The sequence below is a fragment of the Macrobrachium rosenbergii genome, chromosome 21 (genome assembly GCF_040412425.1).
Source record: "Macrobrachium rosenbergii isolate ZJJX-2024 chromosome 21, ASM4041242v1, whole genome shotgun sequence".
In the NCBI taxonomy this organism is placed as follows: Eukaryota; Metazoa; Arthropoda; class Malacostraca; order Decapoda; family Palaemonidae; genus Macrobrachium; species Macrobrachium rosenbergii.
This window is the reverse complement of record NC_089761.1, coordinates 31160644-31180502: the sequence shown is the minus strand read 5'-3', so window position 1 is coordinate 31180502 and position 19859 is coordinate 31160644. Positions and strand designations below refer to the sequence as shown.

Genomic DNA, 19859 nt, shown 5'->3' with positions numbered 1-19859 from the left:
GGATTCCTGAACTCATAAAGGTTAGCGACAAAGGTCAAGGTTCATAACTGCCGTGTGTGGACTTCCTTCACATCAAGTGCTGTCATAATCGCAATGTTTGAATTTTGTATTGTGTTGTTTTATATTCCCCACACTCACTGGCATCATATGAAGGAAATTGCAAGACTTCTTATGCTCATGCCAGGCTCAAGCCATTGAAAAAAGTTACTGAAATTTGCAATGGAATTTGCACTAAGCCTCATATATTTAGCACAAGGGGGTCAAATGCCAAGAGATTAAAGTATTAATTACCCGCTAACCATGTGTAGTGAATGGCAATTGTGTTTTGTTGAGCCCGTCTTTCTCTCCGTCATGCTATTCTAAGGGACCAGCTTACTTGAAGGACGGAGCATCAACTCTGGAGAAGGTTGACCAATCCTTTCCTTAGCTAACAAGTACCAGTGTCAGTACTGAAAACCCGAGCATTTCCTTACTTATATTTAATGACAGCCCTCGAATCCTGAATCATTTCCTGTAAGATGGAACAAGGAAATGGGAAGGTAGGATCACCTGGAAAATAACGCCAGCCGTTTGCAGAAGAAGAAGAGAAAAGAAATCTGGACGTTACTTTCGTCGGCAACTGGCGATTGCATCACAGCTCAGCAGTAGCTGTGCCTACGTATGGCAGTGTAGACGAAATATCCCTTGACCTACAGTACTTAGCTTGCAAAACTGCCATAAATGTCTTTGTTTACGTCGTCTGCTATATAAGTCTCACTGGAAGCCTGGACTGAAATGGAACCGTTCATGACGTCACCGTTTCATGGAAAACAGACGTGGAAAATCCGTGACGTCACAGCTTACCTCTTGTTGGGTGAACGGTGCGGTTTTATTTTGAGAGCAAAGAGGAAGGTTGCCAGACGTTGCCAGGGCAGCGTTGCACGGTCATGTATTTCTCGAACGTTTTAATTCAATGGATTACGAGTATTAGATTCGGGATTTTTATGTCTCGCGTGAGTCACATTAACGTGGACTGTCGCGTAGGATTTGGTAATGGACAGGAGGAGGATTTGGGAGTAAAAGACCGACGACAGCCCTTGGCTGGCCAACGCAGGACTCTATATATGAGAGTGATGATGCCGCGATGAGGGTTGCCTAGGCTCGAGCGACTGACTAGTGCTGGTGATCAGTTCACATGCAAGATTGTTAGCGAGTGCGTCCAGTCACTCTAGTGTTTACGGAGATAGTGGATAGACGACACGGGAATCGGAGAACGATCGACGTGTGTGTCGCCCGTAAAAACACAACGTTTTTATAACAAGTTCGAAAGGTACTCGTCACTCAAGTTGATCCGATTCCTAATGAACCATGAATTCCGTGTGATTTGCAACAAAGTAAACAATTGATATTTTTTTTTTTTTTTTTGCTTATTTCGAAGGAAACTTGGGTTGATTTGGGTCCGATTGTGTGTGTGTCTGTGTAGTGTGATTCATGATTCGATCAGTGGAGGTGACAGCTAAGCCTAGTTGGCTTTTGATCAATTGTAGCAAGGACCCGACCGGAAATTGTAATCATTTGAATGCCCCTAAGTAAACACATTTGTTTTGATTGTTTTTGTCCGTTGCATTTCATTTTTTTTTTCTTTTTTGATGATGCATACATAACGTTATCGTAAATATTATCGTTTGTGTGATAGTAGAACTGCTGAGTAATACTTTTTAAGATAATTGATTACAAAAGGTAATTTTTTTGTGTCGACGGCACTTCTTCATGTTACCTTTTTTGTAATTACCTTGGCAACTTTTACCTCTCTGCAACTTTTTTTTTCCGTCACTCTCTCTCTCTCTCTCTCTCTCTCTCTCTCTCTCTCTCTCTCTCACTTAATTTTATAATGCAGATGAAATAATCGCTGTGCTTTCTAGGCTTATGAAATTATGGTGTATCAAATATTTACAAGAATATAACTTGCAAAGATTTCTCCATATTGTCAATCAGACTTCCTTCCCCTATTTCACTTCCCTCCCCTCCCCAACATTCCCCCCCTCCTCCCCCCACCCCTCCCCTAACCCCTCCAGGCAGTCCTCTTTGTAAGGTCTGAAGATCCTCGAGAATAAATAGATAAAGTATTAGTTTAGGCATCAGATTCTGAAGCATCACTTAATTCCTGCTGACCAAGGTTAGACAGGAGAACCTCACAGCCTTTAATCTTAAACAATAATTAGCCTGCACTTAACAAAGTTCAGCTTTTATGTCTTGTTTTATGATAAGGGGTTAAATGTTGATAGTTCTTCAGTGCGTCTAGCGTATGTCTGTGCGTTTGTCTGTATTTATACGTCTGTATTTCACCTTCACTCTGACATTTCAAGGTTCCATTAGTACCATATGGGAGGTAATGATATGTATTTGTGCAAGATTTTCGACATAATATAGAATTAAATAACTCTTTCACGTCTGTCTATTTCTCTTTGTCTTGAATGATTCGTTAACCGGGTAATTAATTTAGCATACTATCTTTCTAGCGATGCGCCTGTGGCTGTTTGTTGTCTGATGATGAAATACTTGGTTTATTTTTTCTTTCTTTTATTATGGTGAACTTATGAAACTATGGTGAGGTAGGTCCCGGGGCCGTCCGTGATAATGATTAGTTCCCCCTTCATTATAATTGTGTGGATGGTGGTCAAAGGTTTAGCTTTTCTTAAAAGCTACTAGATCTCACGTCCACTTTCATGAGATACTTCATCCGGATTTCTTTAGTTCATCATACTCCGTCCAGATTTGTTTAGTTCATCATACTCCACGCAGTTTTTAGATCATTATACTCCATCCAGATTTTTTAGTTTAGTATACGTTTAGGTCCATTGTACTCCATCCAGATTTTAGGTCCATTGTACTCCATCCAAATTTTAGGTCATTATACTCCATCCAGATTTTTTAGTTCATTGTACATTTAGTTCATTATACTCTATCCAAATTTTAGGTCATCATACTCTATCCAGATTTTTTAGTTCATTATACATTTAGTTGATTATGCTCTATCCAGATCTTAGGTCATTATACTCCATCCAATAGCTTTGGCAATTGTATTTCTTCTAGAGTGTTGTTGAGGTCTGTTATAGCGCACCTCATCCAGATATTGTTTAAGATGTCAAGCTTGTACTAGATGTTCTTGAGGTCATTGTACTTCATCCAGATGCCGTGGCTGTCATTATATTTCATCCATATGTTGTTTAGGTCTTACGTAAAATGTTGTGAACGTCACTATACTTCATTCAGATGTTGTGAAGGTCATTATACTTCGTTCAGATGTCGTGAATGTCATTATACTTCATCCAGATATTATTGAGGTTAATATACTTCATCTAGATGTTGTGGAGGTCATTATACTTCACCCAAATGTTAAGGTCATTATACGTCATTCAAATCTTGTGGAGGTCATTATATTCATTCAGATGTTGTGAAGGTCATTATACTTCATCCAAATGTTAAGGTCATTATACTTCATTCAGATCTTGTGGAGGTCATTATATTCATTCAGATGTTGTGAAGGTCATCGTACTTCTTCCAGATGCTGTGAAGGTCATTATACCTTATCCAAATGTTGTGAAGGTCATTATACTTCACCCAGATTTTGTTTTATAGTAATGTCATCATATTTTCCAGGTAATATTGAAGTCATACATAATCTAGATGCTTTTATATTATCACACTTCATTGAGATGTTATCTAGGTCATCATACTTCATGTAAACATTCAGTTCATTATAGTCTCCTGGTGTTTATTTCAATATGTTTCATCCTGAAGTATGCGGGTCGTCATACTGATGTTTAGATCATCATATTTCACCCAGAAATTGTTTTTAGGTCATCATACTTTCTGGGCGCTTGCAGCAACTCTTCGGCCCCTAGCTACATCCAGTTAGAATAGCCTTTTAGTTAACCTCCGTTCATATTCTCTTTCTCCGATCTTGCTGACCAGCCTCTCTAACTTTCCAGGGATTCCTTATCATTATACATCATCCTTGAGTTATTTAGGTCAATAAAGCGAATATAATAAAGTTGGCCATGAGAATAACCCATTCATATTCTTCTCTTCGATCTTGCTGACCAGCTTCTCTAACTTTCCAGGGATTCCTTATCATTATAAATCATCCATGAGTTATTTAGGTCACAAATATCGCGCCGAGGAAATGTAATGAAAAGCTTAGCCATAGAGAATAACTAGATCGCAGAATCTGCAACTTCCCACGATTTGCAAAGCTGTTATAAGAAGCGGGACTTCTGCATGGCATCCTATCAATTGCATCCCCTTGCAAGGAGGATATCTGCCTGGATACACCCTGGGATAGCCACTGGGTGGTGAAACGACGCTTGCGCAATGGGGTCGTTAAAGCCTGGATCACGCGCAGTTCTCCCATTTTTTTTTATTCGTTTTAATTGTGGTTTGATATTATCACTTTTATGGGGAGTTTCTTTGTTTTTTTTTCTTTTCTTTATTTGCACAGGGCTGTGTCTTCTTCAGTGGGTGGCATAGTTATGTACATTCATAAACACACACACACACACACACACACACACATATATATATTATATATATATATATATATATATATAATATATATATATATATATATATATATATATAATATATATATATAATATATATGTATATATATATATATATATATATATATATATATATATATATTTATGTATATAAACATCTTCAGATTTTATAGCTTCAGTCATTAACTTGACAGATATACAGTCAGCATCAAGCGGAAGAATTTCAACATATAGCCATTAACATGCGAAGCACAAGTCTGCATAAAGTACTGTTTTTCATAGACTATTACCGTTACCCTAACTAGTAATATCTAGAAATAACTAGACGGTAAATAGCGTCTCTGAGGGTTGAATAATCTCGCGTTGCTATTGTCGTTTGGCCATAGTTTGAGAATATTTTTTTAGACAAACAATTATTGCCAATTGCTATCTTAAATGTGCTTTATAATAAACTTTATGAGATCCGAGAATTATTGCCCTTTGATTCTAAAGTGTTGGTCGAAATAAGTGCACATTGGGTAATGAACTCCCTCAAGTGGCTATGAATGCTTGTGTTCATGTTCTTGAATAAATTCTGTTCTTGCTTCTTGTACTCTCTCTCTCTCTCTCTCTCTCTCTCTCTCTGTGTGTGTGTGTGTGTGTATGTGTGTTATACCTAACATAGTAGGCACTTGTTTTGTTCTTATCTCAGATTCCAATTTCTCTCTTCGTATCGATCGTGGCGTTTGTACAAGTGTTCTTGTCAAGTGTTGCAGGTGTTCATAACTTATCTCGCATTGCAGAAATGTTCATTTGCTCTTATCTCTCATTGCAGGTGTTCATAATTACGTTCTTATCTGTCATTTGTACATGTGTTCTTTTCACGTGTTGCAGCTGTTCATACATTCGTATCTCGCGTAGTAGAAGTGTTCATCTGTTCTTATCTCACGTTACAGGTGTTCATAATTGTATTCTTACCTCACACTGCAGCTTTTCAGTCACATATTTCAGTTCATAATTATGTACTTTTCTAGCATAGCACGTGTACATTTGTTTTATAACCGTAATCCAGGTCAGCTGTTCATTTTGCTTTGCAGTTGTTCATACAACATAATCTCCAGTAGTATATCTCACAGTCCAACACTTACTTAGGACATGTAGCATCTACAGTTTTTGTCATCTGATCATTCTTTATGCTAATAATTCCCGGCAGGGGAAATGCTGAGAATTATGGCGTCCGGTCAAGCCAGGTTGATTTTTTACAATCAAGACTTGTGGGACTGTTTTGTGCTTGCTTCGAATATTTCAAGGTAAAGAAAAATAACTTGTGATTTATGCTTCAGAATTTGATAAAGGAGCAGCGTATGTCAGTAACAGGTTTTGTATTTTGTATGTAATTAGGTAGGCCTAGTTTATTGCCTCAGGATATAATAAAGAGCAAGTGCATTTCATTAAACAGGGTAATATTTTTCATATAATGTTCCATTATTCTCGTTTACGAAACCATCTGAAGTGGGGTTACCAGGAAAATGGAGGTTGGCCACGAAATATTTTAGACACCGTGAGAGGAAATTCACCCCATTCAGCCCTTCTTGGAAAAAATCATGCCCACTTCTGGCCCCATCACCACCCAATTCCTGTTTCTGGTCCCACTTCTATATAGTCCCATGACTACTTATCCCCCACACCAGTCCCATCAGTAATTAGACCCATGCGTTTCTCGTATGTCAAACTCGCCCCAGTTTCTTGTACGTCAAACTCGTCCCCTTAAGTTGTCCAAGTTAACGAAGGCCAAGTTGGAGTTGCTGTGTTTAGATAGCTTCCCGTTGTAGCTGTCAGCGAGTTTCATCGGCCTATAACGCATGACGCCACAGCTTTCTAAAGCGTATTAAAACAGTGGAACTTATTCTTAGAACTTAAGGGCAAATTATCATTACGATGGAAAGTTAAAATATTTCCTTGTTGAGCAAGGTCCAAGTTCCATTCCGCGGGAGAGTCAGTTCCGCAAAATACGATTCTTTTTTTTATTATTTTTTAAACGCTCTTCTTTTTACTTTTTAAACTGCGGTAACCACTGAAACAAGTAACTCGTACATTTTGGTATTTTTCAAAATGCTATAGATTTGCGCTATAATCCTTCTCTCGGAAAGACAAAAGCGCGCGCAAATGAGCGGTGGGTTTCACCCGTTAATTCAAACCGGCGCAAAAATGAACGGACGATTCTACCCGCAATTGCTTTCTAATTAATGATGACAGCCTATGAATTTTAAAAAGGTGGATCATTTTGGTGGGACGGCTTTTCACTTTCTCTTTAAATATTTCCTGGTACTTTGTGTTAGCTGACCAAAATATTTACGTCAGGCGAATTCATCAACTTACACGGTGACAATGTGACATAATGCACGTGCTTGTAAATAATTGTCTAAAGAGAGAGTTAGTATAAGATAGAATAAATAAAACGAACCTGAATTGTTTAGAGGAAGTCTAAAAGTAAATGTATGCATTTTCATATTCCCTTATCAGTATTATTATTGCTAAGATTCACAGTTTCGTGGAAAACAATGTGTAATAAAAATCCACCATTATATAGTAAACGTTTTACATATATTTGCCATATAATTAATATCAATAATCATTCATACTGAACAAGCATATACGGTCAATGAATTGCAAATGGGATTCCTTTAAAAAAAAAAAGTTCAGAAGAGCAAAAAATGATAAATCAGATTTTTTCAATTTAATATTACTAAGCTTTTACACTGAACAAGCATAAGTGACCATTCTATTACAAATAGGTTCCCATATTCAAAAAATAAATAAAAGAGAAAAGAATAATATAACTGGCAAAGTATATGCATACATAGGCATACCAATGAGCAATACTTGAGCAATAACACATAGCAATTACAATAGCAATAGGCCTACGTCCTTGCTGAAACTTATGATCATTTTTCATCACAATTCAGTCACTAACTAATTCTCAGTTTCACAGCAAAGGGAAAGACGAACCAGTTGTAAGGGTAGAGTGACGTCATATGGAACCTTACCATAACTTACTATACCAACAACAACCTCTTTGTGAATAACAACACTCGACGAAACCTGTTATGATAACAACAGTTCCTCGTTGAATCGTACGTCACCCTAATCACGTTTCATAACAGCAGACGTACGGAGTCGTACTCAGCTCGTCCTCTTTGTCATTCTGGAAATGGAATACCCAGGAGGGTATCTGTCTCGACTCGGAATGCCCTCAGCGTGGGTATGAGGCAATGCAGGCTGCCAGGTGCCTTCGTTCGTCCTTGGGGGAATTGGAGGTAGCTCGTTCTCCTCAGCAGCGTGGCGTCAGTTTACGTAGCAATTGATGATGGTCATATAGGCCTAATGTATATAGACGGTGCTGAAGAAAACTGTTTTCTTGCTGATATATTATTTACGTGGCTCGTTTTGAGTCGGTATGTGATGAGGAAAATCAATGTTCTGCTTACACTCTTGGCTTTTGCGTCAAATTATCCCTATTCCCTTAAGTTTGCCGTAAGGTTCAGTACAGTGCTTTTATTTTTCCTGAATATTTGCGTGCCACCTTTCTACTTTATCCTGTCCTGTGACTAGGATAAACACTTTGAACTGTTAAAGAGGTCAACGTTTTACATCTTGATATTTTTCAAAATAATAATAATAATAATAATAATAATAATAGTAATAATAATAATAATAATAATAATAATAATAATAATAATAATAATAATAATAATAATAATAATAAAATTCCCCGACGGTTTTCTTCCGTCAGCAACAGTTTTTAACTCCAAAGAAAAACTCTTTAATTTGGCTGGTAACTTCACTGTTTTAGGAGAATCGAGCAGGTTCTCGAAAGCTCTCGTTTTGTAAAATATTTTTGTTAAATATTTTCACTAACATCATTGTGGATTTCTTCACCAATAATAATAATAATAATAATAATAATAATAACAACAATAATAATAATAATAATAATAATAATAATAATAATAATAATAATAATAATAATAAAGAAATTGTTCTCCCGTCGAGGTTTCTGGGTAGACGCAGTCCCATTGATAGGCAGTAACGACAAGAATGTTACTTACTGAAGAATGTAGTCCTTTTGCATTGTAAACGAGGCTCGTGTCCGTGTTATTTACGCTGGGAGCAAGTATTATTATCATTATGGATAATTCTGCAACTGCTGGTCTTGCAGCTTTTAGCAAAAAAGCAACAGAATATTCTTATTGTTTTTTTTTTAATGCTAGTCACGAAGAAAACGGGATTGATTATAGATTAAGTATTGAAGGAGGTATTTTGGTAATCACTGGGACATTATTATTATTATTATTATTATTATTATTATTATTATTATTATTATTATTATTAGTTTACGGTGGTTGTAAGGGTTTTTTAAATATAATGAAGCTGTTTTAGTTTATTCTAATACATGTAGAATACCACACAATATTGTTAAAGAAAGAATTTTGTTGTATTTTCATGGCAAAGGTAATATTTATTTGACAGAAGTATTTCCATGGTTATTCTTGAGTATATATGTATTACGATTATCTCAATCCTTTGCAGGACTCTCATCCTATCCCTGACACTGAAACATTTCAGGATATCATCAGACTCCTATGGCGGAAATCCAATGTTTGCTTAGAGTTCAATTCAAGAACTCCCTTCAATTAAATATTCATGAGTAGCTATTGAGAATGTCGACACAGCCGAATCACACATATTAATTATTTTTGCATTAGTTATGCAAGTGAATACCCTTTTAGGTCTTTGAATGTCGGCTGAATTTGAATAAAAGTACGTTTGTGCAACCTACGCCTGGCCCAGGTGTTACTTAGACAATGTTTTCACGGGAGTCGGGTGGCACGTACTATACGTGATTGGATTTCTGAGCAGATATTTATCACGCCAGACATTTTCAATGAAGGTTGGGATAAACATGAAGGAATTCCAACAATTTTTTTTTTTTAGAGAGAGAAATTTGAAAGGATTTAGACATGAGGTTGTTAAACGCATTTTTATTCGGTTTTTTAAATCAATGGTTGTTTTTCCACCTCGCTACTGCGAACTCAGTCAAAATTTGAAATAATATTTCTTCCTTCAAATCTTGATTTTTCAGTATTTTTTTTTTCACAGGGTATAGATCCCAGTCTTATTTTGCCATAATAGGAATTGTTACGCTTTTAATTACATTTTTCGCCCTTATACTTATTAAAAAGAATTTGCGAAGTTGACTGACCCAAAGTCCAAAGAAAAGGGACCTTGGACTGACCATTGCTATTAGGCTGGAGTAATTTTTTTTATCTGCTGACCAATACTACATAACCAAAATTATATAGAAGGTTTTCAGTTCTCTTCATCGGTAACCAAGGCTTGAAGTAATTTTTCCCGTCTCTGGTTAAATTGTTGTGACTGACCAGCTCCACTGAGGTCCAATTATTTAGCCTTTATTTAGTTGTCTTTTTAGAGTTGCCCAGTATGAACGGAGATACAGTATTACTTGAGGTTCTTTGCAGCGTCCCTTCGGCCCCTAGCTGCAACTGCTTTCATTCTTTTTACTGTACCTCCGTTTATAGTCTCTTTCTTCTATCTTGCTGTCCACCCTCTAACAATTGATTCATAGTGCAACTGCGAGGTATTCCCCCTGTTAGACCTTTTCAAACTTTTACTGTCAATTTCCGTTTCAGCGCTGAATGGCCTTAGTTACCCCAGTGCTTGGCATGCATGCCTAAAATCTATAAATCAGTCAATCAGTTTTAAGCAAGGCTCGATAATTCAGTCTTCTTCTGGTTGTCCTTTTATGAGTGACCAGTGCTACTAAGACTAAATAATTTAGGCTTTTTCAGGCTATCGTTCATGACTGCACTAAAGCTAGGAAGGCTAATTTAAGTACGGTTTTCTGTAGACCGTTTATATGAACAACCTGTACTACTAGATAGATTTACTTTTTCCAGTGGCATCTTTTCTAACTGGCTGGCACTACTAGGCCTAAACTTTTCGAATGTCAGCAACACGAGATTATCTGTAATTTCTAGAGGCATCTCCTTATGACTGACAGGTGCTCGTAGGCCTATATTATTCGAGCCAGTTTTAGCTGTGTCGTTTAGTACATAAGAATAATTCTGTTTAATTGCAATACGAGAGACAGTCAGGTTTTTTTTTTTTTTTTTTCTTGTAACAGGATAGTCCAATGTTAAACTTTCTTGAAGTCTCTGGTGTCAGTTTCCTCGTATTCCGCTTATCTGGTCGTGTAAGCCAGTTTATTTATAAACAAATAAATCTTCTGGCTTAAACCGGTATTGATAGTGGCTGCTCTGTCAGCCATGCTCATTTTAAAATGTTTCTTTTTATAGCAGGCATGTTTTGTGCTTGCTTTCGTTGTCTGAAAGAGTGTGTCAGCTGGTTACATGCAATGTGATCAGTGTCCTGTTGCTTTCTGCAATGTCTTCAAGCAGCATATTATTAATATTTCTATTGCTATCAATTTGTAATATGAATTTTACAATCTTTCAGTTTCACTCATGAAGTACAAGACCTGGCCGATATCTATTTTAGCTAGAATAAGCGCTGGCTGCGTTACTACAGTTGATCTTTGCGACCAGGAATAAAGAAAGGGTAATTCTCAGTTGTAGATTTCTGTATGAATTATCTAAGTAGGATTTGTCAGTCTTTAATAACCGTTTATCAAGAGGTCAAGCTCTATCATGACGCCAGTGACCTGTTCTGTTCTGACGCCAGTGTAGCCTATGTATCAAGGATGATCAGTCCTCAAGGGCGTCACTTGGTAAAAAAATTGAAATATTCTATTTCTCAGTGCAAAGTTGATGAAAGTGGCCCCTTCAATCGCAAACCTTCTCTAGAATCGCCTCGTCTACATTCCTCCTCTCTCTTCGTAGCATTGTAGGAGGACCTCTTCTTGAAACCTGCCGAATATCGCCCCCAGGGGCCAGGTTTATGAGCGGTTGCAGCCCTGTGGTTGAAGGGCGTACCTTTTCTAAATTACACCTCGGCAGAACCGTTCATTGCTTCGTCTTCGAGTTTTTTCGGTCCTCGTCCTCTTAGCCGACCGGTGGTTTGACGCGCATGCGTGGTTTTTGCCGCCCTAAACGCTTGATATCTCCCAAGTTTAATACTGCGTTCTTGACATGATTAGAGAAATTTTGCACCTTTTCGTAGATGGAGAGAGATAGAGAAAGAGAGAGAGAGAGAGAGGGAGAGAGAAATAGACTTGTTTCTCCTTTGTGTGAGGTCTTATGAAGCCGTCTGGTTTTGTTCTTTGCCCATACGTCAATAAACGTTTTTTCTGACGTTTATTGCAATTATTAATAAACTACACTGGCACTCCTTAGTTGTCTGAGAAGAATTTCCGGCAATGTTAAACTGGAGGACTTCAAGTATCTTTTAATTTTTCCAAAAACTCACTTTTTTTTTTTTTTTGCAAGGAAATAGTAATTACTGGTATATGAAGCTTCTCTTGTTGCTGTCCAAGTTTTTTTTATGGGACTACGTCACAAATCTGTGCTGTATCTTTTGCTAAAGCGATAAATGTCAACGTCATTTCATTATATCTCAGTTGGCGCATGCTCAGTAGGTTTCCGCATTCAAGATGGCTCTTGAATTGTCACGCTGTCCGCCTGTTGTTCGCGTGCTTTATTTATTATTACCTTTGCAAACAAATCCTCTCACGGAACTCATTTGTAATTGTATCGTATCATTCCTTTCAAAGTACTTGAACATTTTCCGTACTCGGATGAAGAAATTGCAATGTAGAATTTGCGTAAATCTCATTCATTCCGAAATAATTTTTTGCACAATGTTCTCTCTCCTCTCCAGGAACTGCTGTTACAAGTTCTTCGTTGTTTCGAAACGAACTTACCTTACCCGAGGTCATGTTTTTTTTTTCTATCAGGGCTAAGTTTTTTTTTTTATTTGTTACTGATACTGCTGCTTGTGTGTATATAGATTTATCTCCTTTTTGCCTATTATTTTTATTCTTTTCTGTTTCTTCTTCACTCATTTCACCAATGATAATTCTGATCTGTGAGAGTTTTCGATGTAAGGTGGACAGTAAAATTATAAATTATATATATATATATATATATATATATATATATATATATATATATATATATATATATATAATAACTATTATGTATATATAATAGATATATATATACTTTACTATATATATATATAATATGTATATATATATATATATATATATATTATATATATATATATATATATAGTATAGAGAGAGAGAGAGAGAGAGAGAGAGAGAGAGAGAGAGAGAGAGAGAGAAGCAGGATAATGAGAAGCAATAGACACAACGACCAGAATCAGGTTAAGAACAGAATCGAGTAAAGAAAACAACAAAATCTATTAAGTTCCTCTGTGGTTTATCTGTTTCTCCTTCCGGGCATTCTCCGGCGATAAGAGGGGTGGGGTGGCGGGGCTTATGCCAGCGAGAAAGTGAAAATCTGGGCAAGGTCATCGTCACTGGACCGAGTCCTGGGAGACGGGGTCATTTCGTATCGCCCTCTTTTTTCTTTTTAAAGGTCATTCGAGGTGAATTGAAGACAGCGCTGTTTCCTCAGTGTGAGGCGTTGAAATTTCTAGCCTTAGTAGAACCATTATTATTATTATTATTATTATTATTATTATTATTATTATTATTATTATTATTATTATTATTATTATTATTATTATTATTGTGTACTTGAAAGAGTGGTTATTATTATTATTATTATTATTATTATTATTATTATTATTATTGATACAAATAGCACTTTTACGAATTCTGCTGTGTGTTACTTCAAAAAACTTCCCGAAAACTTCAGTAACCCTTAAAAAGGTTGCTGAAGTTTTCCAGTAACCCTCAAAAGGGTTACTGAAGCTTTCAGTAACCCATACAAGGGTCACTGGAGGATTATAGTAACCGTTTTACGGGTTATTGAAGTTTTCCATTAACCCTTGAAAGGGTTACTAAAATTTTTCATTAACCCTTGAAAGGGTTACTGAAATTTTCATTAATTCTTAACGGTTGCTGAAGTTTTTCGGTAACCCTTCAAAGGGTAATTGAAGTTTCAGTAACCCTTAACAGGGTTACTGAAGTTCTCAGTGAACCTTAAAAGGGTTACTGAAAATTCTCAGTAACCCTTTTAAGGGTAACTGAAATTTTCAGCACCCCTTTCAAGGGTTACTGGAAACCTGAGTAACCCTTTTAAAGCGAAAGTGTCCCCACCTGGAAATTTTAACTTTAGGGTGACAAAACCAATGCGTTCTCCCCTCGAATGACAAATTACAAAGACCACTTACCTGGAAAACTGCTTCGTCTTTCATCTTCTCAGTAACTGCAAAGACAAAGGGAAGTGGGAGTTAACTGCACGGTTGGGAGTCGTTGACCCTCTGAAAGTGATGAGGAGACTGCAGGGCGATCTTTTGTCTCCCATTCTGTTTATATGTGACTTCTTCTTACATTTTTTTTTATTAGAAATATTAGAATAGCGTCTCTGTCAGATATTATTGTCGTGGGACACGTGGATTATTTATTTGTTTTGTGCAGTTCTGTCTCATTTTTTTTCATATCTAACTTCTTCTTCTTCCATTTTTTATTAGAAATGGCAGTATTAGAATAGCATCTCTTTGTCAAATTTTATTGTCAAGGGACATGCGGATTATTGATTTGTTTTGTGCAAGTCTCTCTCTTATTTTTCATATCTAACTTCTTCTTCTTCCATTTTTTTTGTTACGAATGCAGAATGCTACAGTGGCAATATTAGAATAGCGTCTCTTTGTCAGATATTATTGTCATGGGACGCGTTGATTATGCATTTGTCTTCTGCGCTTCTATCTTTTATTTTGTTCATATATTACATCTCGTTCTTCTTCTTTTTTTTTGTATTAGAAATGCAGAATGCTTCAATAGCAATATTGGAATAGCATCTCTTTGTCAAATATTATGTTTTTTTTTGTTTTTGTTTTTGTTTAGTAAAAGGAATCTGTCTTTCATAACAGATTCCAGAGCGTCTTCACATTGAATATTTGAAGAACAAAAGCCGCTGGATCTTTTGTTTCTGTCGATATACTTCTTTACTTAGAGTTTGAAGCTTCTTTTTACGCTGAATATTTCTGTCAATTTCCAGTACTCGTTCAAAGCTTTCATTCGAAAGCTTTCACGTAAGAGGGAACTTTCATTTTTTCTTTGTGACCGCACGAGGAATTAAAGCTTTGTCACCCTACCTCTCTCTCTCTCTCTCTCTCTCTCTCTCTCTCTCTCTCGCTGCATTTCTTTTGGGGAAATCGTGAGTGTCCGGGAATCCCCCAGTCCGTGACCTCAGGCGTTGGATGGGGAAGATGGGTCCCATGGGGGAGTTAGGGTAGGGTTGTTCGTTAGTGGAGGGAGGGGGTGGAGTTATGAGCCCCTGGGCAAACCACAGAGGAGGCTTATAGCTGAGGTCTTTACTAAGTTACACACACACATATATATTATATATATATATATATATATATATATATATATATATATATATATATATATATATATATATTTATATATATATATATATATATATATATGTATATATTATTACAAGATATACATGTATATATACACATATACATGCATGTATATATCCTCTTGATTACCTCACACTTTTTGAATAGGATTATGGCTACAAACCTGGAATCCTTGAGAAATTAATAAAACACTTCTCTCTCTCTCTCTCTCTCTCTCTCTCTCTCTCTCTCTCTTGTGGGATCTGAACCCTCTTGTGGGATCTGAACCCGTAGGCCAGCCTCTCTGAACTAGCATGTATGGGTTCGAATCCGCAGAAGGGAGAGTTTCTTCATTAATTTCCCTCTGGGATTCAATGCTTGTAGTGAGTATTCAAAAAATGTGAGGAAATCGAGAAGTTAAGAGTTGATAAATTATTTAGAATTACCTAAACAAAAGGGAAAATAATTTTAAAGAAATCTTTGCGTCTGTTAATAGAATATTGTCTGTTTTGCTTGGTGTGGACATCATAACCACTTCTCTCATCTGCCTGCCTTTTGGAGGGAAGGAAAATTCGTGAGATGAGAAGGCGTCGAGAAGCTCGCTTCTAGAAACCGGTATTGCTTTACGACACCTCTCTCTCTCTCTCTCTCTCTCTCTCTCTCTCTCTCTCTCTCTCTCATACACACACGGGAGGTTCTCTTATCAAAAGTTTTTTAACCTTCAGTTTAATTTGTCGATGTAACCAAGAGTTACTTGTAATATTGTCCCCGCAAAGGGTTAGTGCCGTCAGTGCACCTCACGCGGAGCGCTGTAGGCATTATTGAAGCGTTCTTTACAGCGTCCCTTCGGCCCCTAGCTGCCACCCCTTTCATTCCTTTTACTGTACCTCCGTTCATGTTCTCTCTCTTCCATCTTACTTTTCAACCTCTCCTTAACAGTTGGTTCATGGTGCAACTGCGAGGCTTTCTTCCTGTTACACCTTTCAAACCTTCTACTCTCAATTTCCCCTTCAGCGCTGAATGACTTCGTAGGTCCCAGCGCTTTGGCCTAAGTTTTATATTCTATTCCATATTCCCACCATTCTATCTAACAAACTCCTATAATTGGCACACCCAAATGACACTGAGTGCCTGGAAGGTTTTATATTCTATTCCATATTCCCATCATTGTTCTCCGTTGGGCGAGTCGGTAGAGTTGTCGCCTAGCACTCGCCAGGCCTGAGTTCGAGTCACCGGCCGGCTAATGAAGAATTAGAGGAATTTATTTCTGATGATAGAAATTTATTTCTCGGCATAACGTGGTTTGGATTCCACAATGAGCTGTAGGTCCCGTTGCTAGGTAACCAATCGGTTCTTAGCCACGTAAAATGAGTCTTAATCCTTCGGGCCAGCCCTAGGAGAGCTGTTAATCAGCTCAGTGGTCTGGTAAAACTAAGATATACTTAACTTTTTCCCACCATTCTATCTAACAAACCTTTGTAATTGGCACACCCACATGGCACTTCAGCGCCTGGGCCATTTCGTAGTGACAAGTGCCAGCGCCGTTGCTGGGGCTTATCAGAACGCAAAAAGAAAGTGGGTATTCTCTTTCGTCTTACCAAAATAGCATCGACTGCGTCTCGAGAGGGAGATGTGTCGGTATAAACTGGTATTTGCATATTGTTGCAGCCACCAATTTTATGTAGAGTAGCAGCCTCAGTGACCTGTTTTGAATGCTTTGAATGAAAGTCGTCTGTTTTCGTACAAAAATAGCATCAGAACGAATCCTTTTTTTTTAGTTTTCTGTAAACGAAAACTATTGTGCCGGCTTTGTCTGTCCGTCCGCACTTTATTCTGTCCGCACTTTTTCTGTCCGCCCGCAGATCTTAAAAAATACTGAGTCTACAGGGCTGCAAATTGGTATGTTGATCATCCACCCTCCAATCATCAAACGTACAAATTACAGCCATCTAGCCTCTGTAGTTTTTATTTTATTTAAGGTTAAAGTTAGCCATGATCGTGCTTTTGGCAACGATATGGAAAGGCCACCAACGGGTCGTGGTTAAAGATTCATGGGCCGCGCAGCTCATACAGCATTATACCGAGACCACCGACAGATAGATCTATTTTCGATGGCCTTGATTGCACGCTGTACAGAAAACTCGATTGCGCCGAAGAAACTTCGGCGCATTTTTTACTTTTTTTTTTTTAGAAGTCTGTTTTAAGGTGATTCTTGATAAATACCACACGAATATTGGTGTTTAATTAATAGATGGTTTTAACTTCCCCAAAATGTCACTTTTCACACCTACCAGAATAGTATCTGTTTTAAAAGCGTACAAGTACGCATGCGCACTGATGTGAACCGCGGTCCGTTTTCTGTTACCACAATTTATGAATGAAGCTTGATATCAGAATTACTATTAGTTCAAATCAATATCGTCTCATTGCGAACGTTTTCAGATAGAGAAATAAGTATATTTTCGTTTGTATAACTGCGTTTTATTATATTGTATTATATACACATATATATGTATATGCATATATACATATATATGTGTGTATCTATATATATATATATATAATTGTATATGTATATATGTATATTCATACATACATACATATACATGGTGGTTAATTATTTTAAATTGATACATGCATACATACATGCATACATATACAACTGAAACTTATATCAAAACATTGCCTCTGTCAATTTAAACTAATTAACCCCATGTCATTACAATTATTTGATGACTGATACGAGAATTTGCGTTTTTTTCCTTTTTGGGTGATTTCAATGCCATTTATCCCAGAATCTAAAATGCTAGTTCATTATTATTATTATTATTATTATTATTATTATTATTATTATTATTATTATTATTATTATTATTATTATTATTATTATTATAACACCATAAAAGTTTTATTGAAAAATTAAAAGGTTTCCTGAATTAATTTTATTTTATTAGGCAGTGAATCCTTGTATAGTATTATTATTATTATTATTATTATTATTATTATTATTATTATTATTATTATTATTATTATTATAACACCATAAAAGTTTTATTGCAAAATTAAAAGGTTTCCTGAATTAATTTTATTTTATTAAGGCGGTGAATCCTTGTATATTATTATTATTATTATTATTATTATTATTATTATTATTATTATTATTATTATTATTATTATTATTATTATTATTATTATATATAAAGCCACCAATTTTATTAAAATATATTTAAAATTTCTCTGAATAAATTTTAATGTATTATGGCAGTGAGGCCTTACGTATTATTATTATTATTATTATTATTATTATTATTATTATTATTATTATTATTATTATTATTATTATTATTATTATTATTAATAGTGAGGATATCCCAAAGTAATAATATTTATTTGTACAGATCGATTATCATTCAATCAGTGTAGTGTGCGGTTAACCAATCATCTCACAGAAAAAAAAAAGGATTTTAAAGCTGAAATTAAATAAATATATATATATGCATTATAAACCTGGAATAGAAAACATATATAAATAAAAAACATATAAAAAAATACTTTGTAACGTGAGGATCAATTTCTTGTGGGATGGACAAGCTGCCCATGGTGTAAACTGCGAAAATTAAAGAGCAATTAAGAGAGAAAGAGACGGATACCCAGGTGCCCAAAATGGCGGAGGCGGAGCTCAGTGCCCAGCAGCAGAAGCTGCTGAACGGCGGAGCCCCAGCGCTGCCCGGCGGCCCTCTGAGAGGTGCCCCGCGGATTTCGTCCCTGCCCAAAACGACCACAGCGAAGGCCCGTAAGTATTGCCCTACGGATGCGTGGGCATGGGTTGATTATTATTATTATTATTATTATTATTATTATTATTATTATTATTATTATATGAGAGCAAACATTATTTTCAATTGTTGGGATGAGTAAACCGTAATAATGATTTCTCTACTTATATTAAAAGGAGTCTTGCTTCTTCTTCTTCTTCTTCTTCTTCTTCTTCTTCTTCTTCTTCTTCTTCTTCTTCTTCTTCTTCTAATCTAGGACATTTCGTCACAGTTTTTTTTATGGCGTAGTGGATTTAATGACACGTATATAGTCCCTTGAAATCATAATCTCTTTATATGAGCGTGAAACAGGATTGACTTCGTGTTATGCAACCCATTTTCCTCTCTCTCTCTCTTATAAATTTCTTATAGAAAATCGGAATATAATTAGGTAATAATTCTAGAAAGCACTCTAAACTTAGGCAATGCCTAGGCCTAGGATGCTCTCTCTCTCTCTCTCTCTCTCTCTCTCTCTCTCTCTCTCTCTCTCTCGTGGAGAAACCGAAGACTGATTTATAGCAGAAAGGATTCTCTTACGTAAAGGAGGTTATTTGAACGCGTAACTTTCTAGATAAGACAACGCGTTGGAGGAAAAATCCCTACGTAGGGCAAAATAGCGAAGACTTAGATAGCTACTTTGCTTGTCATTTCGATGAAAATAATTCTTAATGGTAACAGCTAGAGAGAGAGAGAGACTATCTGATATGGCTGTCAAACTTGTTCAGCTAGAAGAATGGCCCACTTATCTAACATTAATCGATAGGTAGCTATCGTAGAAGTGGATGGCTGGCAATGTTAGATTAGTGAATAAACAAATTGGTAACTGACAGACTTATAATCTTTATTAACCTTATTTTTATACTGCTTAGAAAAGACGGCAGTGTTAAACCAGACCGAAAAATCCCTGACCAAAGCACTTTCATTATGCATATTATTCATCTATAGGAATCAGTGGTATGAGAGGCCTGAGCCCAGGTTGGACGACGGCAAGTATAAATGTGTA

General features: G+C 36.4%; 1 protein-coding gene across 6 annotated transcripts in view; it reads left to right on the top strand.

Annotated features, from left to right (window-relative positions):
* LOC136849853 (inward rectifier potassium channel 2-like) overlaps positions 1–19859 on the top strand; it is a 97620-nt gene that overhangs the window by 40870 nt on the left and 36891 nt on the right. The window contains exons 1-2 of one of the 6 annotated variants that reach the window (XM_067123334.1): positions 1105–1161; positions 18440–18834. The exons of 1 other annotated variant lie outside the window; for it this stretch is intronic. In XM_067123334.1, the coding sequence (XP_066979435.1) occupies positions 18705–18834 (130 nt within the window). In that variant the 5' untranslated portion in view covers positions 1105–1161; positions 18440–18704. Of the gene's footprint in view, positions 1–1104; positions 1374–18439; positions 18835–19859 lie in introns of those variants that run through there. 4 more of the 6 variants (XM_067123333.1, XM_067123330.1, XM_067123332.1 and 1 more) reach the window with 4 other exon arrangements.